Genomic DNA, 24,340 nt, shown 5'->3' with positions numbered 1-24,340 from the left:
AGTAATGATGCAACTCGGGTTGATGAGATGAGAAGACTCAGGCCCAGATATTTTTGGTAACTCGCCTGAATCACACTGCCACAAGCGAGAAGATCAGGTATTGAATGTTATGCCCAGAATTCGTGATCCCCAAAGACCACCAGGGAGCCGAGTCCAATGCAAAAGCAAAGAGCCTTTGTTCGAGCTAGCTCGAGCTCAATCCCCTACCTGCACCAACACAGCAGTGAGATACCGGAGAGAGGAAGCGAGTTTCAAAAGCACAAAGGTTTTATAGGGGTCTGGGGGCAGTTGGTGAGGTAATGGCTGTGGCCTCAGCCGATTGGCTGGGGAAGGGTCAGAGTCCTGTTACGCAGGTCGCTGGGCGTGTTTTGATCTGGAAGTTTGAACGGTTGAGTGGTTGAGCAAGAGGTTACTCAAGGGGAGGAGGCGTGGTCTGAGGTTTCTGCGATTTTCCCGGAAAGGGGGCATGTCGGGGACATAGTCACTCAAGGTGGAGGACACAGAACAAGATGGAGTCGGCCGGCGTAGGTCCACCCTTTCATTCCCCCCTTGTCATGTAGCTTGCGGACCCAATCATGGGACCGGCTGCATTTCTATTTTGTAATCCGGGCATGTATGGTGACAAGGGGAACAGAGTTTGGAGGTCTATGCAAAGTTCTGGGAACCAAGTGTCCCTGGGGTGGCTCTGGGAGGTCTGATTACGTATTGTCCCCAAGCTGGTGTTTATGATCTGCCAGGTGATATTTTGGGGGGGGCGTCGGGACTCCCAGCAGCATGAGCAATGACAAGGAGAGTTAACAGAGTTACCAATATTAAGTGGGTCGAATGTGCTGTAGCTTGAGCTTGAGCGGGTTGTGTTGGTCCCAATTGATAGCCCATCGCATGACGAAGTCCTTCCGGATCGAGGAGGGGTCCGCTGGCCGAACGTGGGTGTGATGGACCCAGGTCGCGATGCCGTCTACTTTGAGAGCGGTGGGGGTTGTCAGCACCATGATGTAGGGTCCCTTCCAGCGTGTCTCTCGGGTCTCTCGGTGGTGCCTCTTGACGTAGACCCAGTCTCCTGGCCTGTACTGATGAGGTGTCAGGGTCGGGCCAGCCTCATAGATGGCACGGAGGCACGGCCGAATGTCCTCGTGCACCTTCTGGAGCCCTCTCAAGGAAAGAAAAAGTTCTTGATCTTTAAACTTAGCAAGAAGTTCAGCTCGAAGGTTGGGAATAATAGGGGGTGGCCTGCCAAACATGATCTCGTAGGGAGTAAAACCCAAGGTGTAAGGAGTGTTCCTAACCTGGTAAAGGGCATACGGTAGGAGAGTCACCCAGTCCCTGCCAGTCTCCATGGTTAATTTGGTAAGGGTCTCTTTTAGGGTTCTATTCATTCTTTCTACCTGTCCTGAGCTCTGGGGCCTATAAGCACAATGTAATTTCCAGTTTGCCCCCACCGCCTTGGCTACTGCCTGTGTTACCTGCGAGATAAAAGCTGGTCCATTGTCTGATCCTACCATGGCAGGAAAACCATACCTGGGTAAGATGTCTTCTAGTAGCTTCTTAGCCACCGTCTGAGCCATTTCATGCTTGGTTGGGTATGCCTTCACCCAGCCAGAGAAGGTGTCTGTAAATACTAAAAGATATGTATAACCATACTTTCCTGGTTTGACTTCAGTGAAGTCGACTTCCCATTGGGCTCCCGGTCTGGTGCCTCTGAGCCTGGTTCCTTTTTCATTTGATGTGGCTCTCACGTTGGTGAGTTGGCAGGTTTTGCAGGCAGATACACCTTGCTCTATTTTGGTGTCCTGTTGGTGAATCTTGATTCCGGCACGTCGGATTAAGTCTTTTAATTTTCGGGCCCTCATGTGAGTAGACCGATGCATGTGCTCTAATGCTGAGACTCCGAGCCGGTCTGGCAGCACGAGCTCCTTGTTAGGTGTATACCACCATCCCTTTATCTCCTGGGCCATGGGGAGTTTCTTGATCTGCTGTAACTCCTCCTGGGAGTATTTGGGCAGGTCTGGTAAAACTGGGTCTCCCAAGTCCAGTAGTTGTTAAGCCATTTTCTAGCTCCCAACGTTAGCGCCTTGGTAAGGGTGACGAGCTCTGCTTGCTGGGCTGATGTTCTGGAGAGTAGAGCCTCCGCCCAAACAGTGTCCATTTCGTTGACCACCGCCGCACCCGCATACCTGTGTCTGTCTCGCACAAAGCTGCTGCTGCCATCAGTGAACCAAGTAGCCTCAGCTTCAGGGAGGGGCCGGTCGGTCAGGTCCATCTGGAATCCGTGTACTTGTTCCAGGATTCCCGCACAGTCATGTAGTGGAGCACCTAGGTCAGGGTCGGGCAGCAGGGTTGCAGGATTGAGGGCTGCACTGGGGTGGAACCGCACTCGTGGAGGGTTGAGTAGGAGGCTCTGGTAATGAGTCACACGTGTGTTGCTCATCCATCTATCAGGAGGCTGTTTCAGGACCCCTTAACTGGCGTGTGGGGTCGTGATCCAGATCTCCTGTCCTAGGGTCAGTTTGTCTGCATCCTTGACTAGGAGTGCTGTCACCGCAATAATTCTTAGGCATGGTGGCCAGCCAGCAGCCACTGGTCTAGTTTCTTGGACAGGTAAGCCACCGGGTGGTTCCAGGGGCCTAAGGCTTGAGTTAGAACCCCTTTTGCTCTTCCCTTATGTTCGTCTACAAAGAGGTGGAAGGGCTTCGTAATGTCTGGTAGGCCCAGGGCTGGAGCACTTAGGAGGGCCTTTTTTAACTGATTAAAGGCAGTTTCTTCTTTTTCAGCCCATTTAAATGTTTTCCCCTCTTTGGTAGCTTCATATAGGGGCCTGGCGATCTCAGCAAAACCTGGAACCCAGAGGCGGCAGTAGCCGGCTGATCCTAGGAATTCCCTCACTTCTCTTCGGGAGGTGGGAGTAGGGATCTTTAGGACAGTTTCTTTTCTGGCATCTGATAACCGCCGCTGTCCGCCCTCCAGGATATATCCCAGGTAACTCACCCTCTCCCTGCATATCTGAGCCTTCTTCACGGATGCCCGGTACCCTAAGGCCCCCAGGGTAGCCAGCAGTCCTGGGTCCCTCGCTCACAGTCTTTGGCCGTGTCGGCAGCAATCAGGATGTCATCTACATACTGTAGAAGGGTGAGGCCAGGGTGCTCCCTTCTGTACTCACCCAGGTCCTTGTGTAGTGCCTTGTCGAAGATGGTGGGCGCATTTTTGAATCCCTGAGGTAGCCGTGTCCAGGTGAGTTGCCCACTGTAGCCCTCCTCCGGATCATGCCACTCGAAGGCGAACAAGGGTTGGCTCTGGGGTGCCAGCGACAGACTGAAGAAGGCGTCCTTTAAATCTAGTACAGTATACCAGACCCTGGAGGGCGCCAAGGAGCTCAAGAGAGTATATGGGTTGGGAACAGTTGGGTGTATGTCCACGACCCTCTTATTTACTTCCCGGAGGTCTTGTACTGGTCGGTAGTCATTTGTGTGAGGCTTTTTGACCGGCATTAGGGGGGTGTTCCAGGGAGACTGGCAAGGAACTAGTACCCCTAGGCTTCGTAGTCTCCGGATGTGTGGCTGGATCCCCTTCCGGGCCTCCTGAGACATGGGGTATTGTTTGATCCTTACCTGACTCTCTCCTGGCTTGAGTTCTACCAGGACCGGGGTCCTGTGAGTGGCTAGTCCTATCCCCCCCTCCCCCCGTCTCTGCCCAAAACGAGGGGAATTCTTGTAGCCATATGTCTATATTATCTCCTCTCGAGAGCGCCTCCTGGTGGAGGCGGTATTCATCCTCCAGTTTCATGGTCAGGACCCGGATGGGGTGGCCCTTGCCATCGGTGACCTGAGCCCCGTCCCCCCCCTTGTCTGAAAGTTATCCGAGCTCCAATCTTGGTCAGTAAGTCCCGTCCTAACAGCGGGTAGGGGCATTCTGGTATTACCATAAAGGAGTGGGATACCCGGCCCGTTCCCAAATCTACTGTTCTTCAGGTAGTCCATGAATACTGGCTCATACCAGTTGCCCCTTGTACCCAGGACTTCTTGCTGGCTAGTTTTCCTTGTGGGGTGCGGAGGACTGAATGTTGTGCTCCAGTGTCGACAAGGAAGTCAACAGGGGTCCCCTCCACTTTAAGAGTTACCCTGGGTTCGGGGAGAGGGTCCGAACCCCGACTCCCCTAATCACTTAGTTCATCTAGCTCTAGGACTTTTACTCGATCAGTCTTGCTTCCCTTCCCGCCGGCCCTTTTTGGACAATCTCGGGCCCAATGCCCTATCTTGCAGTATGCGCACTGATCCTTCTGCAGCCTCTGCTTCCCCCCCCCCCCCCTTGGTGGTTCCTTTACCTTTTCTTGCGTCGTCTGCCAGCTGCCGGAGCCGGCAGTCTCGTTCCTCGGGGAAGTCAGCAGTGGTAGCTAGCAGTATTCTGGCCAGGTCTCGAGTCTGCTTACTGCTGGCAGCCGCCATGGCGCGAGCCTGCTTGTCCTCAGGAGGCTCCCGGTTATTATATGCCTTTTCGGCTACCACCAGTAAGTCCTGCAGACTTTTTTCTCCTAGTCTATCTATTTTCTGTAATTTTCTCCTAATGTCTACGGCCGATTGGTTTACAAAGGCCATGATAACAGCTGCCTTGCTTTCTGGAGCCTCTGGATCCATGGGGGTATAGGTACGGAATGCCTCCATGATCCATTCTAAAAAGGCAGCCGGAGATTCATCTTTTCCCTATTGTACATTTCCTACCTTGGCCAAATTGGTTGGCTTTCTAGCAGCCATTCGGAGACCCCCCCATTAGAGTCTGGCGGTAGACCCGGAGCCTCTCCTTACCTTCTGCCGTGTTGAAATCCCACTGGGGACGAGTTAAGGGGAAGGAGGCATCTATCTGGGCCTGGTTGGTGGTGGGATTCCCGTCTGCGCCCGGAACTAGTTTTCGGGCCCCACTGAGGATTCTTTCTCTTTCTTCAGTCGTGAACAGGACCTGCTTAAGCTGCTGGCAATCGTCCCACGTGGGCTGATGGGTAAAAAGAACAGAGTCTAATAAATCAATAAGCCCTGCCGGTTTCTCTGAAAACTTAGGATTCTGAGGTTTCCAATTGTAGAGGTCACTAGTGGCCAAAGGCCAATAGTGATGGGGCTGATTCCCCTCTGCCTCTGGGGGTCCGGTGGCTCGCAGGGGCAGAACAGTGGAGTCGGCGGTGGAGGCGGATTGCTCCCTCTGAGCCCTTTGTCTGGTAAAGGGCGGGCTTCCCACTGGAGGGTTTCTGCCTCCCGCTCTCGGAACAGCGTCTGCCTCCCCTGGAGGGGGAGGATGGTGTTCTTCCGGCATCCTAGGGGGGTTATATGGGGGAGGAAAAATTAATTCTTCTTCAGTCCCCCCTTGTAGGACAGGGTAGAGGGGTGCTGAAGGCTGAGTAAGGCTTTTCTTGTTTTCCTTCTTCTTTGTCCCCTGCAAAGCAAGAATGGGTCCTGGCTCTGGAGGGAGTGGAGCTAGGAAGGGCCTAAGCCAAGAGGATGGGTAGAGGGGTAGTCTGAGTCTGTCCCATAACATCTGTCCAGTAAGTCCACAGAACAAAACAGAGAAAGACAAACAGACAAACAGAGGGCCCTTAGAAACAGTCTTCCAACTCCATGGAAGCAAAACTGAAAGCTAGCTCAGACCTTTGAGGGGCTTCCACGTCCCTCCAAAACCGATGAGGGGATTCCACATCCCTCCAAAACTGAAAGCTAGACGACGGCCTCACGCCGACCGGCGGGAGCGACCTGCCTCCTCTCAGACCTTTAAGGGGATTCCACGTCCCTCCAAAACCGATGAGGGGATTCCACATCCCTCCAAAACTGATGAGGGGATTCCACATCCCTCCAAAAGGGAGGATCGGAACGTCTTCCGAAACTCCTGGCCCGTGGTCCTCCAGTGCGTCCACTTAGACCACGTCGGGCACTATCAGAATTTCAGAAATGAGCTCACACAGAAAAGATGGAATGAACAGACACTAACCATGGCCAGTCAGGCTCTCTGGGTTGGCGGTCCCTTGGGGGTCTTGGGGATCCCAGACGAGCCCCCAAATGTTATGCCCAGAATTCGTGATCCCCAAAGACCACCAGGGAGCCGAGTCCAATGCAAAAGCAAAGAGCCTCTATTCGAGCTAGCTTGAGCTCAATCCCCTACCTGCACCGACGCAGCAGTGAGATACCGGAGGGAGGAAGCGAGTTTCAAAAGCACAAAGGTTTTATAGGGGTCTAGGGGCAGTTGGCGAGGTAATGGCTGTGGCCTCAGCCGATTGGCTGGGGAAGGGTCGGAGTCCTGTTGCCGGGCGTGTTTTGATTGGGAAGTTTGAACGGGTGAGCGGGAGGTTACTCAAGGGGAGGAGGCGCGGTCAAGGTGGAGGACACAGAACAAGATGGAGTCGGCCGGTGTAGGTCCACCCTTTCATTGAATACACATCTGTTTTTACCCCCAAGGCCAAGCTTTGTCCACTCTACACACTGTGACGTAAATTAACATTTCTTGTGATATGGTTAAGATCTCAGCGGGGCAGGAGGGCGTGCACTTGGAGATGCTTGGCTCCTCCAACATGAAATGGCATACTTAAGAGGTCAAGATTAGGCCACCTCCAGGACCACCTGTCATGCTAGGTCAAAGCCCCCTATTATCCTGCTGAACTACTGTCAACACAATTGTATGATTCTATAGACCGTAGAGTTTGTTCTTGTGACTCACAAAACATCAACAGACCCGTTTTCTATAGTTAAAAAAAAAAAAAAAGATTTAATTTAGCCTGACTCTGCCACCTCCATGCCACCCTTCACTGTCACTCCAGTAGGGCCTCACACTCCTCCCCATCATCACCCCTTACTTCAGAGTGCCAGCATCCGCTGATTTCGTCTGGCTTCTGGATGCTCCGCCAGGCGTCTCGTTCTTGTTCCAGACACCTCACTCCATCCCACACTGGGCACCGCTCGGATTCCTTCACCACTGTAGGTGACAGACTTTGGGGGCTTGTTTGGAGTTAAGTTTGAGGGTTTGGGGAGGTTTGTGGGTTAACATTCAGACGATGCCTTACAGTGGGATATTAGACCCTCGTTTTGCAAAACTCTCTTAGCCACTGCTACATTATCACCCCTCCCCTCCCCTCCGCCATTAAGCCCAACACTTCTTTTTGGGCTCCTCCCTCCCTCCCAGACCCTTCCTTCTATAGCTAATCCTTGAAAAGCTAACATTCTTACTTTAGTGTGCAGAACAACTCATTCCGTTTGCCTCGGGGCTAGCTCATCAGTGATTCAATGCCCCATCACTGTGTTCTGGTAAATAAAAGACAATCCCAAAAAGAAACTATGTCTCTCTCTCTCCTAGGAGCCAGGGCTGCTGTGGCCAATTATGGGTTCTTTATTTTCTTTCTCTTTCTGTCTCCTTTCTTGCTAGTGTACCTACTCAGAGTGTTTGAGCTGAGAAGGAAGAAGGGCGGGAGAGTTTGCAGGGACAGAACCCATGGAGGAACACTTACTGGAAATCAGGTGGGAGGTGGTCCGCTGCGGGGAGTCCTTGGGTGCTCCTGGCGGGCAGAGGCCAGGAGAGGGGACTGAGCCAGGCCCAGGATTGAGAGCAGGCCCGCTGGGCTAAGAAAGTGCCATTCTAAGAACCTCCCCCTCGGGGAGGTATGGTTCTAATGATGCCTCTTTTATGCACATGAAAATAGGATCTTTGATTACCCACTTTGCTCAAAGTTAACAGAGTTGGTAAGTAGCAGGCTTGGAGTAAAGCCGGCTCCTGGCCCTGGGCCACGCTCTTGGTCATGGTGCTATTATTGTGCACTCTAGGAAGACAAGCACACTTAGATGGAATGCCAGTCAACCTCCTTACTCAGACCCCCAGTGAAGTGTTTGACCTCTCAGAGGCACCGTTTCCACACCTATAATAAGATAGGTGCGTTGAAACCTATCTCGTAATGTTAAGATCAAGTCAATGTGAAGTCTACCGTCAAGTAGGTTTGATAAAAATCAGTATTCCTTCTTTATGACATTTTCTGTATTTTGTGAAAAGGATCATTAACAGCATCTTTAAGGTTGCTTTAAGGTTGATTGAAGCATCTTTAATCCGTTTCTAAGATTGTTTTACTTTGTAAAAAAGTCATAAGCATTGAGGGGCAAACCCAGTGCCTGTTCCTTGATTTTGAGTTTAATAGAATTTAAACAGGAGGGAACGAATGACTATTGGTTTGTAGCTAGAGGTGAAAAAATGTTGCAAGAATGATCCAATTTGATCTGTAAAAAAAAAAAAAAAATCACACAATTGGCAGATTGAAGGGCTCGCCTTTAAAACTACTACACATAATCAGGTCGATTTTTGCTCTGTGTTACAACTGCCTTTTCCCAAAAATTTCTGCTTTCCTTGGAGACTGTTTAACAGGGTGGCAAGTACCCTCAGCCCTGTTTCCTCCAGGCTGCCTAAAATGAATTTATCCAGGTGTTAATGCCACAGAAGGAGAAGGTAAACTTGAAATAACACTGTATTATTAGCTTTTTGTAGCTACTTAAAACAAAGGTCTTTGCATATATAAAGAAAAGAATGAAACTTGTATATTATGCATTTTTATTCTCACATTTCTGCATAATCCTTTTTTTTTTAATTTTTTTTTCAATGTTTATTTATTTTTGGGACAGAGAGAGACAGAGCATGAACAGGGGAGGGGCGGAGAGAGAGGGAGACACAGAATCGGAAGCAGGCTCCAGGCTCTGAGCCATCAGCCCAGAGCCTGACGCGGGGCTCGAACTCACGGACTGCAAGATCATGACCTGGCTGAAGTCGGACGCTTAACCGACTGCGCCACCCAGGCGCCCCTGCATAATCCTTTTCTTAAAGACAGATTTGTAAATACCATACCCTGAATTTCATTCATCAATCCCAGTTTTTAAAAATTCTTTTGATGTTTATTTTTGAGAGACAGAGAGGGACAGAGCACAAGTGGGGAAGGAGCAGAGAGAGAGGGAGACACAGAATCCGAAGCAGGCTCCAGGCTCTGAGCTGTCAACACAGAACCTGACATGGGGCTCGAACTCAGGGACTGTGAGATCATGACCTGAGCCGAACTCTGCGCTTAACCGACTGAGCCACCCAGGTGCCCCAGTTTTTAGTTTTTCAAATGAACTCAGCTCCTTCGGTTCCGAGAGGCTCCAGGTAATCCGCCCACTGGTTGGCCCGGCCAGGTGAAGGTGTGGGAAGCAGTGGAGTCTGGAGGCTGCATTTTAGTCCCAACCACTGACTAATCTGCTGTAGGAACGAGTCCTACCAGCCCCTCTCCGCACTTTAGTCACCTCCAACGTCAAGAAAGGGAGTTAGGCTAAAACGAAATGACAATGTACGAATTACTGTGGTATGTAATTAATACCGATCCTCTCCTTTTAGCCTTTTAAAGAAGTACATTGCCTCCAGTTTCCTGGTGAAGAAACAGCCTCAGAGACAGTTAGCTGTCCAAGGTCAGTATGTGGTGTGGCCCAGATGTTCCCAGAATCGGCCCTATTTCTGGCCTCCAGTATTCATGTTTAATGCAGTCTTTGGCCCTGAACTAAGTGCACAAATACGGAGCTCTCTGGGGCGCACTTTCCAGCACAGAAGGAAGCACCATGATGGGGTAAATGGAAGGCAGGGATCAGGAATACAGGAAGGTCCGGCTGCAGAAGGGCCGACCAAGCAAGCAAGCCCCTCTCAGGAGGGGACAGTCCAGCTGAACCCAGAGCCATAAGAAGGTACCGGGGAAACCAATTAAGTTAAGGAGTCAGAGGTCAGCAAACTTTTCCTGTCAAGGGCCAAATAGTAAATATCTTGGCTTTAGGAGCCATAAAAGTCTCTGTTGTGGCTACTTGGCCATTGTATGGAAGGCACCCCCACACAATGCATAAATGATGAGCACGGCTCTCTTCTAACAAAACTTTATTTATAAAAACAGGTGACTGGCCAGATTTGGCCTATGGGCTGTAGTTCGCTAGCCGCTGTTTTAGATGGTAAATACTAAGTTATAAGTTACCGGCAGTGAAGGTATTTAGGTAAGTGGGGAGAGAACCATTTGTAATTACTTGTTTGCTTTTTTTCTCAATTTTTTATTTTTATTTATTTTTTGAATTACATTTATTTTTTATGATTTACATCCAAATTAGTAGCATCTAGTGCAACAATGATTTCAGGAGTAGATTCCTTAGTGCCCTTTACCCATTTAGCCCATCCCCCCTCCCACACCCCCTTTAGTAACCCTCTGTTTGTTCTCCGTATTTCAGTCTCTTCTGTCTTGTCCCCCTCCCTGTTTTCATATTATTTTTGTTTCCCTTCATGTTCATCTGTTTTGTCTCTTAAAGTCCTCATATGAGTGAAGTCATGTGATATTTGGCTTTCTCTGACTAATTTCACTTAGTATAATACCCTCCAGTTCCATCCACTTAGTTGCAAATGGCACGATTTCATTCTTTTTGATTGCCAAGTAATATTCCATTGTGTGTGTGTGTGTGTGTGTGTGTGTGTGTACATGTACACATATATAAATATATATGTATATACCACACCCTTGTCCATGCATCCATCGATGGACATTTGGGCTCTTTCCATACTTTGGCTATTGTTGATGGCACTGCTATAAACATGGGGGTGCATGTGTCCCTTCGAAACAGCACCCCTGTATCCCTTGGATATATACCTAGTAGTGCCATTGCTGGGTCGTAGGGTAGTTCTATTTTCAGTTTTTTGAGGAACCTCCATACTGTTTTCCAGAGTGGCTGTACCAGCTTGCATTCCCATTCAATTTTTTAAATGTTTACATACTGTTGAGAAAAAAAAAAAGAGACAGAGGCATGAGCAGGGAAGGGGCAGAGAGAGGGAGACCCAGAATCCAAAGCAGGCTCCAGGCTCTGAGCTGTCAGCACAGAGCCCGATGCAGGGCTCAGACTCGTGAACTGCGAGATCATGACCTGAGCCGAAGTCAGTCGCTCAACCGACTGAGCCCCCCAGGCGCCCCTGTAATTACTTGCTTTTTGGTGGGGTGTGTTTATCTTTCAGCTCATCAATACCAACTTTAACTGCACAAGTGAGCTGTAAGTACATTTTCCTCCTAAGAAAATAAAACATTATAAATCAAAGCCCTTTGAGCACGCCCCAAACCTGGAGCCCGTCACAGGAGTATTTTTTAGTTTTGAGTGTATCATTATAGGTTTTGTTTTCAATATAGCACTTATATTTATCAATATCTGATGAGCTGTGTCATACAATTTTAGTTTTTGCTGGTGGGTGAGGAATGTAAGCGGCAGCCTAAGTACAGGAGGGGTCACACCTCCTGCCTCCCCTTGGCCCTCATCTCCTGCCACTAAGGAGAGGAAGCACTTGATAGGTTTCCCTGGCTTTTGAAGGTCAATCAGGTCATCAGTCAGGCTCATCAGGTAAATAGCATGAAGTCTTCGAAATGGTGGACCCAGCATCATGCCCCATGAAACGCCAAGGCTCAAGGTCTGGAAGGGTTCATATACCCTGGGGCAAGACAATGAACGTGTGCTGCTTCCCTTCCCAGTAAAGGCAGACTGTTTCTATCCTCTCTGATGGAGATTGCTGACTTGCAACAATCCATCTTGGAGAGCCTGGGTGGCTCGGTCGGTTAAGCATCCGACTCTTGGTTTCGGCTCAGGTCATGACCTCACGGTTTGTGGGTTTTGAGCTCCGTGTTCGGCTCTGCCCTGACAGTGCGGAGCCTGCTTGGGATTCTCTCTCCCCCTTCTCTCTCTTGTCTCTGCCCCTCCCCTGCTCATGCTCTCTCAAAATAAATAAATTCAAAAAATAAACAATCCACCCCAGACCCGGTGAAAACAGATGTAGCAGAGAAGCTTCACAGAATTGCCCAGTAGGTCTCTGGCCTTCTGAGGGTTGCAGTCAGGAACTGACAGTTGAAACAACTATCAGCCCATTGTATGAACATGATTTGGTCTAGCAGTAGTTTTCTGTTGGGTTCAGAAAGTAAGAAGGCAACCTGGGCTCAACCGACTTTGGCATTTTACCTGGCAGATAATTCAGAATGGGGGAGAGGAGTCCTGATTTGCGAAGGAGCGTTTGCAACATGGAATCTAAGCTGGTGAGGGATCAGCGAAGGAGAAACCATTACACGGGATCTTTATATATTCCGAAAATAAGTCCTTTGCCAAATTTCCTCTACATGCTTGTTTTTTTTTAATGTTTGTTTTTTTGTTTGTCTATTTATTTATTTATTTATTTAGAGAGAACATGAGCAGAGAACATGGGCAGAGAGAGAGAGAGGGAGACACAAAATCCAAAGCAGGCTCCAGGCTCTGAGCTGTCAGCAAACAGCCCCACGTGGGGCTCGAACCCAAGAACTGTGAGATCATGACCTGAGCCGAAGTCGGACACTGTAACCGAGTGAGCCACCCGGGTGCCCCCATATAGGTGTTTTCAATGTGACCCTTCATTATTTTTTTCTGACTCATACCTGCGTACAAGAAAACAGGTTTTGTGTGTTAAATATATAACCACTTGCCTTCTTGAATTGTCTTATCGGTTCAGATATATTCGGGTGGTAAATGTTTTCCTTACGATGATTTGGAAAGTCTGTACGGTACGTTTGGAGGTTTATGTAATCAGTAGCTCGGTTTGTTATTCACCAGCCTCTCAGCCCTCCACCTTGAACGATGATGTAGTGTATTTGTGTTCCCTCCCACGGCCCGCTCTCGCCCACCACCACCGGTTTTCATTGGTTTAATGAGTCTTAGTTTTTCTGGGAGTTACTTTTCCCCTTTATGTAATAAGTTCCTAACTCTGTTGCTAGGCCTTTCCTGAGGCCCTTTCCATGAAGACCCCCATGTACTTACTCTACCCTGCCTTCTCATTCCTCTTCCCAATATTTGGAAGCAAACACTATCACGATTTTCATCTTGTCATACTTTAGAAGCATAAGGGGCGCCTGGGTGGCTCAGCTCAGGTCATGATCTCACAGCTCGTGAGTTCGAGCCCTGCGTCGGGCTCCGTGCTGACAGCTCAGAGCTTGGAGCCTGCTTCGGTTTCTGTCTCTGTCTCTCTCTCTCTCCTCTCCTCCGCTCATGCTGTCTCAAAAATAAATAAACATTAAAAACAAAATACTCCACGCTCTAAGCAGAATTCCTAAGAGTGGCTGATTGGGCCCAGATCTTTCTCCAGACCCACACAACACCTCCACTCACAGGACGCTGTTCCACATGCGTCTGCAACTCAATACCCAAAATCGAACATGTCACTTTATTTACCCTAGATCTCTGCTGCTCGCATGTTCCCAACTCAGGACCAGTGGGTCAAACGAGACTCCGAGGGCATATCCTTGACTCCACCTCTTGCTACTTCCAACGTCTGCCCATCACCAAGTTCGATCTGTTCTCTCTCCTCAGTCGCTCGTGTGTGTTCATTTCTCTCCATCCCCACAGCCGCTGCTTGGCTGCACAGAGGAGGAGAGCAGGGATGGGGACTCAGGGGACTCAGGCTCTGGCCCCGGCTTTGCCACTTCTGATGACAGACCAGGGCACATTGCTGGGGCAACAGACCTGCCTTTCTCCTAGGCTTGCTTTCAGGATCAAAGTTGGAAATCAGACTGTGTGTTTCATTCATAATCTGTAATGGAAAGTGCTGTGTAGATGGCAGTGTCATGTAAAGGTGAGGATTCTTCTACCCTGATTCTTCCTCCAGGAAGCCTCCCTGGATCACCCAGCAGCATGACAACCACCCCCTCTTTCTCTTGCCACACTTTGGCCTCAGTTGCATTCAGTGCTGATGCACAGTCCTTGGCTCAGCGGCGAAACTGAGCCCCGTGAAGGCAGGGACCGACTCCTACTCACTTCTCTTTCCCTGACACTCGGCACAGGGTCTGGCACAAAGCTGAGGTTCCATAAATGTGTGTACGACCAGGCCAGAGGCCCTCCGGAAGCTCCCATACTTGAGAACAAACAACTGCACCAATGAGTGACAAGGCTCGGGCAGAGCTATCACAGAGAGGAGACTCAGAACGTGAAGTCTTTAATGGTTCCCATGGAGGAAGATGTCCAGTGGGTGACACGGCCCGGAAGGAGCCAGGGTTGGGCTCACCCAGGATGCAGACATCCAGGGACGTGTGACCAGCATCTGTTGCCGTTGGTCAGTGCCCAGGCCACATGGGGAGTGCAGAGTTTCCAACACGGCCCCTGGTTTTGGCCGAGTGGAAGGACACTCACGGCACGTCCTTCATGGTGCTGATTGTGGCCAGTGATTCCGACATACAGGGTGGCCCCGAGGCGCCCATGCAAAGTAATTAAACCACCTGTATATTGCCCATAATTCTTTAAAAAAAGATAAATTTTCCTCATGTTCCTGGACAACCTTTCGTTTGTACATTAAAATCTTTATTTTTTTTTTTATTTTTTTAATTTAAAAAAAACATTTTTTTTTTCAACGTTTATTTATTTTTGGGACAGAGAGAGACAGAGCATGAACGGGGGATGGGCAGAGAGAGAGGGAGACACAGAATCGGAAACAGGCTCCAGGCTCCGAGCCATCAGCCCAGAGCCTGACGCGGGGCTCGAACTCACGGACCGCGAGATCGTGACCTGGCTGAAGTCGGACGCTTAACCGACTGCGCCACCCAGGCGCCCCACATTAAAATCTTTAACACAGTCCCTCGTAACTAGTTTAAGTCTTCAGCTCCTTGTAGGTGGGGCCGGGCCAAGTTTTCTCACCCTGCCCTGAAGCCAACTGTCACGACATTTTAGGACCAGACTTTAAGGAGGCCACACCACACACGCACACCCCACTCATGAACACGTGGAGCAAGCATTTAGAAAACACACAGAGAACGTAGGCGGCCACATGATGGCTTCTGGCTCGCATGCGTCAGCACAGTGTGGCCATCCTGAATATGTGCCGGGAGTGATTTTAAACACTTTGATGTGCTTTTCTCTTTGCTCCCTCCCGTACCAAGCTTCTGTCTCAGGTGGCCTTAGACATCCACCTCCCAGAAGAAAGGGCAGACTTAGTCTTTGCTCCAAGACAACAGGGAGCAACTGAAGGCTTTTGACATTTGCACCTGGCCTCCGCAGGACGGCACCCTGACCAGGCAGGCGGCCGTCTTGTAGGAGGATCTCCAGATTTCTCTTCTTGTCCTTAAGCATATCAACAACTGAGTCAAAGACCCAGGGGAGGTCAAAGGAGAGCCTGCTGCTTTTTTGTTGGGCTGGGAAGGAAAGGGGGGTACACGGAGGGAGGAGAAAAATCAAGCTGGCCCACTTCCCCTTCCTGAGCACGGAGAGAAGGAAAATCACAAGGTAAGTGGGGGAAACTTAAAGGTAGGAGGAGCCAGGGGGAGCCCCTGGGGCCAAAGCAAAAGGCACAAAACGGTGAGGGTGGGGTGAGGAGTCTAGGAGCGTATCCTCTGGGAGTCACTACCATACCCCACGTGGTACCAGGGCAAGCTGACCCCACAGCAGGCGCGGAGGACAGACCACCCAGACGGAAGCTTCATGGGGTCACAGGAGACACCGCACAGAAGCAGTGGGAGCCCAGATGAAGCCGTCACGGGCACAGAACATGCGTGATAATGCTGCAGGGGAGGCCATACAGGCCTGCAGACCACAGGCAGGTAAAGGGGAGTGCATCCCCAGGGAGCAGGCTGAGCCTGGGGACCCTCCCAATGCCATAGGACAAGGACTCCCTGGGACACGAGAAGCAAAGCTGTCCAAACCTGACGCTGGAGACTTATTGCGGGGGGGGGGGGGGGGGCAGGGACTGGAGCCCCGTTTCTCCATAAAGAGGCTGCACCCCAGTCCAGCTACCCTCAGGACTGGAGGCTTCCTTCCCCCATCCTGGGAGCCTTTCCAGGTGCCGGACAGCTGGCTTTCCCAGACATCTGTAAATAGCTGGCGCCCAAAACCAGCCGGCTTGGCACCCAAGAGGTGTATTTCTTGATCGTTACCCTTGCCCTCACGCCTGCCATGTATGAAGGGAGACGAAGCGGGGCTGAGTTTCCTCCCCTGGACCACATGCTCACTGGGTGTCCAGTAGAGCGCCCCCCTCCCTCGCCCTGGCATGCCTCCTTCTCCTGACATCCTTGGCTTTGTAAGCTTCCCATTGAACTAAAAGGATGGCTTCCTAATTCTTGCCCTATGCATCGTTATGGAATCATTCCTGGCTTGTAACTAGGATACAGGCTGCACAACACCCCCTCCACCCCACATACCTCTGTCTCAGGCCAGTGGGAGGGGAGGGCATTCTGAGAGTTTTCCAGAGAGCCTGTTTCTCCCATCACAGAAGCCTTTAACTGGAAGGGGCCCAGCCCAGCCTCTGCTCACGGGATCTCGTTTTACTCCATCACTCCTCCATGGTGGACCCCAGCTGTTACCGTGATGCTTCCTCTCCTTCCCTCTTGTGCACACGTGCAAGTGATTTTCTTGGCCAGTGGTTCTCAACTGGGGCGCTCACTGGAGACACTCTTGGTTGTCAAAACTCAGAAGGGGCCAGGGAGGGGGGTGCCTCTGGCATCTAGCGGGTGGAGACCAAGGATGGTGCCAAACACCTTACAAGGCACAGGGCGGCTCCTCGTGGTAAGGAATTACCCGGCCCCAAGTGTCCACAGCGCTGAGCTTAGCAACCCTGCTGTAGGCAAGCACTCCGGGTAAGGGCCCATGTGCCATGTTACGAACTGTCCTCCAAACCTCCGGAGCAGCTATAACGGTTTACACTCCCACAAAACACGATCCCATCGAGCCTTTAGTTCTACCAGCAACAAGGACCCAGATCTCCGAGTTCTGAAATCCACGCTTCCCCACTCCAGCATCTGGGCGTCTCCTCTTCCGTAAGTTGCTAGTTCCTGACATTCTCCCCCTTTTCTTAGAGATATCTAGATGTTCTCTATGCATTCTGCATTCTAGGGGTTTGTATAAAGCCCTAATGTCCTCCACCTTTGCCTTTCAGTCTCCCGTCGTATAGAAAACGTTTACCTCGAACAACCTAACTGTGTTTGGCTTTCAGTGTCTTACTCGATTCTCATGCCCCAAGATCAGGAACGTATTTTCCTGCACTTTCTTCGATGCTTTCACGGATTCTTTTTTAAGGTTAGGACTTTAATCCACTGGTGATTTCTCTTCATGACTGGTGTGAGGGACGGGATTCCCTCTTCTTGCCACCACTGAGTTGTCACCCTGCCCCATGCCCACACGGCCCTCTTCTTCCCCCGACCCCTACCCGTGGCCCTGGTCAGCACTTCGGACAGCGGCTCATGCTCTGCCCTAGGGCTGTTCCTTCCACCATCCTGCAAAGACACCCAGGGCGTCGTCCCTCTGCAAAAGCCAGGGTCCTCTCCAGCTTCTGCCAGGGTCTCTTCTGCCTTTTCCCTGCTTCACCAAGAGCTCCCTCCTCCCAAGAGGCTCACCTCCCTGCCTTCCCCCGGTGTCCTGCTCCTGAAATGGGCCAATCACAGCTTCCTCCTAGTGGGGAGAGCACCAAATGGGTAATTAGAATTTACCTTAACCTTAAGTGCAGCCTAAGCTGCTCTTCTCTACCAGAAACCAGTTTAAGCTCTGACTCAGCACAAAAGTTGACAACAAGTGATGAATTTTAATTAACCAATACGGGGAGGAAACTTCACGGACCAGCATCACACACAGGAGCCAAAGGACTGAAGAAGCAGGAGAGCCATGCGCCAAATCCATCCATCCCTGCGCACAGCCCCTGGTGCACGCTGCCTGGGACCAGGAGTGGACAGCCTGCCCAGCACTCCATCTACTCCAGGCCAGCAGCCCAGCAGAACTGATGCCCATCTGAGTCCCAAGTCCAGACCTGGCTCCCTCTGAGGCCTGCTCTTAAACTGAGTCACTCCCTGCCTGACATGGAGTGGGTTGACAGCAAGTAACAATCATGGGCTGCACTGGAGGCCGGGGGTCTGACCGGGCCAGTGCCTGGAGGGGGCCTGATGGGGATCTGGGAAGGGGCACTTGGAAGGCCGGCATGAGGGCACAAAGGGGAAAGAGAAACCAGGGATCGCAGCCAGTGGGGGAGCTGAGCCCAGCACACAGATGGGGGTCCGTCCGGCAAGTCACTGAGTGTGGAGCAGAGCAGGACAGCCGATGACAACAAGAAAAGCAGAGTAGGCAGGGGCCCAGCTGCCTCCTTCCCCCCCAGGGAGGCCAGGCTAGATGTGCTAACAGAAGGGCAGGTATGAAAAGATCCTCACTGAAGATCCATAGGGCCGGCAAGACCTGGGAGAAGACAGAAGGAGACAGAGAACCATGGAGGAATGGGGCGCCCAACCCAAACTGGACCCAGGGACAGGAGGGCAAGCCTCAGCTCCAGTCCTTCCAAGGCACCTGGCCCTACCCTGGTTAGTGTCAGGGAGGAGGCAGGTCCTTGAAGGCCACTGCCACCAATGAGACTGGTGGCACCCCAGGGCCGTGGTCAGACCAAGAGATCATGCTCAATGGATGTGAGCTTGACTGCTACTATTTCCAGGCTCCAGGTCTTGGGGAAATCCTTCCAACCCTCAGTTTTCTCCTTTGGAGAGCGGCACTTCAATACATACACCTCACAGAATTCTTACGAAGATTACATGATGACTATTATTTGGTGGGATCTCATGCTTTGTGAAGGTGGGGGACCTGCCCACAGTGAAAAACACATCCAAGGGATCAGGGGAGGAGGGTGACGGGGTGGCTGTGGAAGATAAGCTCAGGGAACAGCATGAGGGAAGGGAAATCAGCACTGCCTTCCTGTAAAGAGAGACCACCTTGCCTTTGTCTGACCGCCACACCGAGAGACACAGACCCCCACATACCAGCCTGTGAGCCGCTCTCTGCGGTCAGCCGTTCCCTGGTGGCAGCTCTGTCAGGACCAGCTCCTCTGTGGAGTCGATCTGCAGGAGAGGGAGCAGCGGTCAGAGTCCCCAGGAAATGCTTGTCCATCCGCCTGAAGCAGATGGAAACATGGGTTTGTGGATTTCAGTAGTCCGGTCCCTCCATCCTTTGCCTCATTTTGCACACATGCAGTGACCACCGGCCACTCATCACCCTCTCCTGGGGCCACCACACACTTGCCTGGCCATGGCTCACTATTTCCCAGAGCCTGGAATCCATTGCTCTGTACCTCCTTCCAGAGTACAGCTGCCACACGAGGGGCAGCCGGGACAGGGTCAGCTGGCTGGGGGACACGGGCTCCTGGGGGTGCACTGGCATCTGCCACATGTGGACTGTGACGCTGGGCTCAGGCTCATGCTGAAGGGACCAGAGAGAAGGGCACATCAGGGGCAGGGTTCCCCCAGTGGTTGGTCTGCACGCAAACACACACAGTCCCGGATGCGGGGCCCAGCTGGCAAACTGCCCCGTCAGATGTGAATATTTTCAGAATCCCACACCTAAAGCCATGGCACCTGGCATGGCCCTTGGGGGTGTCATCTGGATCTGGGATGACTGGTTCTCTCCTGGATCCCCCAAGTACGGTCCTCCCGCTGACTTGCACCCCACCACACCCCACTGTACCCCTGAAAAGTTAGCCAATCTCCCCACCCATCAGCAATTGATTATATTCTTAGGCCTCTGTCTCAGCCATTTCTACAGTTTTTTCGATCTTTCCAAAAATAAAGTATCTGTACACCTTAGGATCTGGGAGTGATGGGTTTCCCCCCAAAATATATCATATTTCATCACGGCATTCACGTACTTATTGTAAACATAAAAAATAAAATAAAATGAAATTTGGCTAATACAGAAAGGTATAAAAGTGAGTGGGAAAATCACCAACAACTATAACCAAAGCTCCCTTTGTCATGCAACAAAATGGAAAGTTCCTTACAGAGTTTTTTTTTTTTTTTTTATCGGAGTATTTGTCTTTCTGTGTGTGAGGAGCATCTTTACGAGTTAAGGATACTGGCCTTTTATCAGTCATACGTATGGCGAATGACTCTTCTCGGTCTGTTGTCTTCATTTTGTATGGGTTCTTTTGGCAGAGGAAATGCTTTTAGTTACATGGCGAAATCACTTTCCCTTTGGATTCTGGCTTTAGATCAGGTATCAATCACCAAACTGTGGGCCGAATCTGGCCCGCTACCTCTTTTGTTAAATAAAGCTTTATTGTAGATAAACAAAAGCTCATTCCTTTGCACATTGTCTCCGGCTGGTTTTTCACCACAAGGACAGAGTCAAGCAGTTGCTATAGACTCCGTGTGGCCTGCAAAGCTGACAGTGTTTACCATCAGACCCTCTACCAAAAGTTTTCTGGTCCTTGTGTTCGATCAGGCTCAGAACGCTGCTTCCCATCCTAAGATTATATGTGAAAATAGAGACCTACTTCTAAGAAGTAATTATCTTAAATAAGGGGAAATGCTCATTCTCTGGGTGCCTCTACTGCATCCTTCACTACGTTACTTGAACCCACTTTTCCCACTGAAAACATGTTTATGTTTTCAAAAAAACCCACCAAAATACTTTGTTCAGAATTTTTTGCATGCTTTATTTGGCATAGGTGCGGGAAAGACTTTCAGTGTTCTCCACCCAAAATTTTCTGCAGAGCCTCTTTGAAGATTGCTAGGAGAATTTTGTATTGTTTAAAATGTTTATGATGGCCTAAATGGCATTTTTAATACCCAGATAAGCTTTTACCATATTACACGGAAGTATTTATTGTATCCCTCAAAGAGGGACTGGAATCTAAAGCCCTCATCTACAGGGAATGCCTTCCAACCTGAGTGATTGTCTTCACCACCTGGGGAGCTTTTGAACCTTAAATGGTCTTACACTCCACCCTCGCCTCGGGAATCAGTTTCCCAGGTGGGATTCCGGAAGGTGTTATCTGCTGAACGCCCCCAAGGCCTTGCGGCTGGTGAGCCGCCTCTCACTTGCCAAGGAGGCAGATTATTCTCATTTTTGCAGATAGGGAACCCGAAGTCAACGTTTCTTTTACGCCGTTGGCTCACCTGCTGCCTCTAGGTTGCAATAGCTCCTGGAAAACTCCTACTCATCCTGTAGAGCCCAGCTGTGATGCCTTTCCAGCATGCACCGGGGGGAGGCCTGGGCCCTGACCTACCTCCCCCTTGAGCTCCCAATGAGGGCTGCATCATCTCCTCCGGCTAAGCTCAGACCAGTGGTCCCTCCAGGCCGGGGCTCCTGGGGGTCTGCATCAGGTATAGACATCACCGTGCTCGCGCTCAGCACAGGTCTGTTTTTCCAGACAATTGAGAACTGCCTCCTCTCACCTCTGTCCCGGGCCCTATTGCTGCATGTGCCAGGACCACGGGCTGACACCCGTGCACAGTCCTCCCCCAGACCCCCCCACCCATGCCTGACAACTCACTGTGCCGCCTGGGGAGGCCCTGCTCCGAGCTCTCTGGGAGGGACTGAGCCGCACGACCACCGTCACCCAGGTCCTCCCCTTCTCGTCTTCGTAGATGCCAGGCCTCCGGGCCCACAGACGGTGCGGGGGCACCCCAAGGATCGGAGAAGCCCCAGAGGCCATGGCGAGAGCGCATCCCCTCCGGGCCTGGAGACACAAGTGAGGCCTCCCAGGTGCAGAGCAACCTTAAGTGGGGCGGGGCCCGCACAGGGCGTGGCCAGCGGGAGGGGCTGCGGGGAGGGGCAGGGCCTGAGCCGCAGGGGGCCGGCAAGGGGCGGACCCACCGAGAGCTGGGAGAGGCCTCCCACCGCTGGGGGCTGGCAGAGGCAGGGCCGAAGGGTAGGGGCGGGTGGTGCTGGGTCAGTCTGGACCCGTTGGCTCAAGGTCACGAGCCGCAAGGGGCAAGAGGCCACTCTCTGGATACAGAGACACCCCAGGGCCCTGCGTCCAGGGCCTGGATGGCTCCGTAAGATCAACACTTCACTTCGCTCCCATGATTCCCCTGCATGCAGCCCCCTTCCTGAGCACCCCCTCCCCAGCTTTCATGGCAGGCTCTATCCCCGACCTTCCTCCCGGCCTTGGGTCTGTGCCCAGACCTCATGCAGACCTCCCTGCCCCAGATTCTGAGCCGGCACAGACTTCTCGCCACTCCTTCAGCAGGACTCCAGGCCAAGACTCTCTTGAGTTTAGAGGTCCCTCAAGCTCAGTGGGCTCTTGCCCCTGGGGGTACCTGGCCAAGGTCTAAAGGACAAATCAAACTCCCTCCTGTCAGAGAAGGCACCAGCGCCCCAGGGATATTTGATATCAAAATCTTCTGGTGACAGAAACGAGGGAAAGGAGGGCAAGTAGCCGTCTTGCCTGTCCATCCCAGGCCACAGGGTCCAAAGTGTCCACCTGGCCCCACCAACTTATCAGATCTGCTTTGCCGTGAGTCTACAGAAGCCGGAGGCAGGCCATTTGGTAAGCACTCCGTGCTCTGTCTGAATGCACCACGAAATGGTCATTTTCCTTTTGAAAACCACAGGTATGGGTCTTCTAGCACACAGGACACTGTTTACTGTGATGATGTCATTCCTCTGGGAAGACCAAAAAGTGATTTCTGGCCAGGTTCCTGATCTGGAATAAATGGCAGGTAGGGCGACCCCCATTGAAATCACTGGGCAGCTTCCGAGCTGCTGAGCCTTTTTCACAGTAACTACCTGCCTTCCCTGGTGTTTGTCCATCTGGCCTGGGATTGGGGTGGTCCTAAGAGGTCATTACAGTCTTGTATAAAGTGATCGCATACATGGAATACACCTGTAATCGTATTCTATTGGTTGGAGCAGGTCCCACCCATATCCAAACAGAGGGGACCGATCACACAAGGGTGTGGATACCAGGAGACAGGGATTATGGGACCCCCTCCCCCACTGCCACCCAGAGCCTTGGTCTGCTGCAAGTACCAACCCCCTGGGTTACCACGAGGATCAGATGAGTGTGTGTAAAAAAGCAGTGCCTGGTACCCAGTGGGTCCTGGAAAAATGATGTCCAATAGTTATGTCCCCACACTAGTCCCCTCTCCCCTGTGTCTCTCTCTCAATTCATCAGTCCTGCCCTTGTAACACTGACGCGAAGAGTGTTTATCTCTGTCCCTCCACTGATAGTGGATATTCTCAGTCTCACTTCCTGATGAGCAGGTGTGTGGCTATAGATGGGGTGGGGACACAGTTGGTGCATGTATGCAGGGCACCCACGCTAAGTGAGACATTCGACATGTGTTGTCTCATTTATGTCCTCCAACAGCTCCGTGAGCTGGAGATTGTCATCTGCGTTTCTCGTAAATGGAGAAGCTGAGGCTTGAGCGGCTTCGTGGCCCAAGCAGGGCGGGTGGTGGAGGAGGAACGTGGACCCGGCTGCTCCCGGCTCTAACGCTCATGCGCCTTGTTGCCTGTCTTCACCCAGTCTGGCTCACCTGTGGGAGAGGCAGAACCAGGAGCTGAGAGATTTCCCATGGCTGCTGCTGAAATGGCCACGGGGGCGAGGTGAAGGCCAAGAACACCTCCCCATCGGTGTGGGGACAAGATGTAACTAGAAGCTTCCATGAGCAAACGGAACAAAACCATCAGATAGCGCAGAGACCCGCAATGAACAGACGGCTTCACTGACCGCCCTCCTCGTGCCAGGTCCCTTCGTGACCTTGGCCCTGCACTGAAGAAAGACCAGAGCTGGCAGGCAAGGAGAACACAAGTGTAGACCCTTGTCCTCCAGCAGGTCTCTTTGTGTATCACGTCTGAGATACTGCAACGTCTCTTGACCAAGTGGTCTGTCTTGGGTACCCACAACTTGAAGTATACTCACTCTCTGGGGTGGGTGTCGCCAACGTCTTTGAGAAGCACATTGACCTCTCCAGGACTGCTCCCTGGCAGAGCCTGTTAATGACTGGGTAGTCTTGCCTGGCCCCTGTGCTGTCCTCCTCCAGCAGAGGGAGCCCTTCCCAAGCCCTAAGCCCCAGGGTCCTGGCACCAGGCCCACCCAGCTTGGGGATGATTCCAAACCCCGAATAAAGGGGCACAGAACACTCGGGCTCAGAAAACTCTAAGAGTCACGGAGATCTCTGCACCGTCTGCTCAGCTCCTCCCGCATACCGAGCCCAAGCTGGCCAAGGCAGGCAGGACACCGCAGGCAGGTAGCCTGGAAGTAGCATGGCATGGGGCGGGGGGGGGGGGGGGGGGGGGGGGGGGGGCTGTTCCACTGGGGAAGCAGTGAGAACAGACTTGGAAGAGGGGGAAATCAGGGTGTGTTTGGAGACCAGGAAATGATGAGGCTTAGCCAGTGCTGAGGACGCAGGCTCCTAAGAGGAAGGGTAAGAAACGAGGCAGCGTGTGTGGGTGGGAGGAAGTCAGTGCTCTACGGTGGGGATCGAAAGGGCCAGCCCGACCAGTTGGTTTTGACCAAGTTGGTCAAGAGCAGTGACGGTGCTTGACAAATGGAATGGCATCTGTACGCACTTGATGAATGTTGGAACCAATGGTAAAGCAAAGAG

General features: G+C 51.7%; 2 protein-coding genes across 6 annotated transcripts in view; one reads left to right on the top strand and one right to left on the bottom strand.

The window, feature by feature from the left end:
- TCL1A (TCL1 family AKT coactivator A) overlaps nucleotides 1-14,348 on the top strand; it is a 28,004-nt gene extending 13,656 nt beyond the window's left edge. The window contains exons 4-5 of one of the 4 annotated variants that reach the window (XR_006599968.1): nucleotides 9,370-9,440; nucleotides 13,838-14,348. The gene's annotated coding sequence lies outside the window, so the exon portion shown is untranslated. Of the gene's footprint in view, nucleotides 1-9,369; nucleotides 10,115-12,000; nucleotides 12,262-13,234 lie in introns of those variants that run through there. The other 3 variants (XR_006599967.1, XR_006599969.1, XM_045060483.1) reach the window with 3 other exon arrangements.
- A 3,188-nt stretch (nucleotides 14,349-17,536) lies between these two features.
- TCL1B (TCL1 family AKT coactivator B) lies at nucleotides 17,537-21,811 on the bottom strand. 2 transcript variants are annotated; one of them, XM_045060481.1, is made up of 4 exons: nucleotides 21,280-21,808; nucleotides 19,029-19,205; nucleotides 18,770-18,847; nucleotides 17,537-18,197 (listed from the first exon to the last, which is right to left on the bottom strand). In XM_045060481.1, the coding sequence occupies exons 1-3, from the start codon at nucleotides 21,439-21,441 to the stop codon at nucleotides 18,794-18,796; spliced, it is 393 nt and encodes a 130-aa protein (XP_044916416.1). In that variant the 5' UTR covers nucleotides 21,442-21,808; the 3' UTR covers nucleotides 17,537-18,197; nucleotides 18,770-18,793. The 2 variants fall into 2 exon arrangements, 1 of the variants encoding a protein (XP_044916416.1); XR_006599966.1 differs by having other exon boundaries at nucleotides 19,078-19,205; nucleotides 21,280-21,811.
- Nucleotides 21,812-24,340: the final 2,529 nt, after the last annotated feature.

The sequence above is a fragment of the Felis catus genome, chromosome B3 (genome assembly GCF_018350175.1).
Source record: "Felis catus isolate Fca126 chromosome B3, F.catus_Fca126_mat1.0, whole genome shotgun sequence".
Taxonomy (NCBI): Eukaryota; Metazoa; Chordata; class Mammalia; order Carnivora; family Felidae; genus Felis; species Felis catus.
This window is presented reverse-complemented; position numbering and strand designations above follow the sequence as displayed.

What these genes read in the sequence shown, in the direction of transcription:
- TCL1B (XM_045060481.1), bottom strand. Translation starts at nt 21,441, where the DNA reads ATGGCCTCTGGGGCTTCTCCGATCCTTGGGGTGCCCCCGCACCGTCTG. An exon ending in GGGCCTCCCCAGGCGGCACA is followed by an intron (nt 19,206 to 21,279) that starts GTGAGTTGTCAG and finishes TGGTCCCTTCAG; the next exon opens with CATGAGCCTGAGCCCAGCGT. An exon ending in AAATAGTGAGCCATGGCCAG is followed by an intron (nt 18,848 to 19,028) that starts GCAAGTGTGTGG and finishes CCTCTCCTGCAG; the next exon opens with ATCGACTCCACAGAGGAGCT.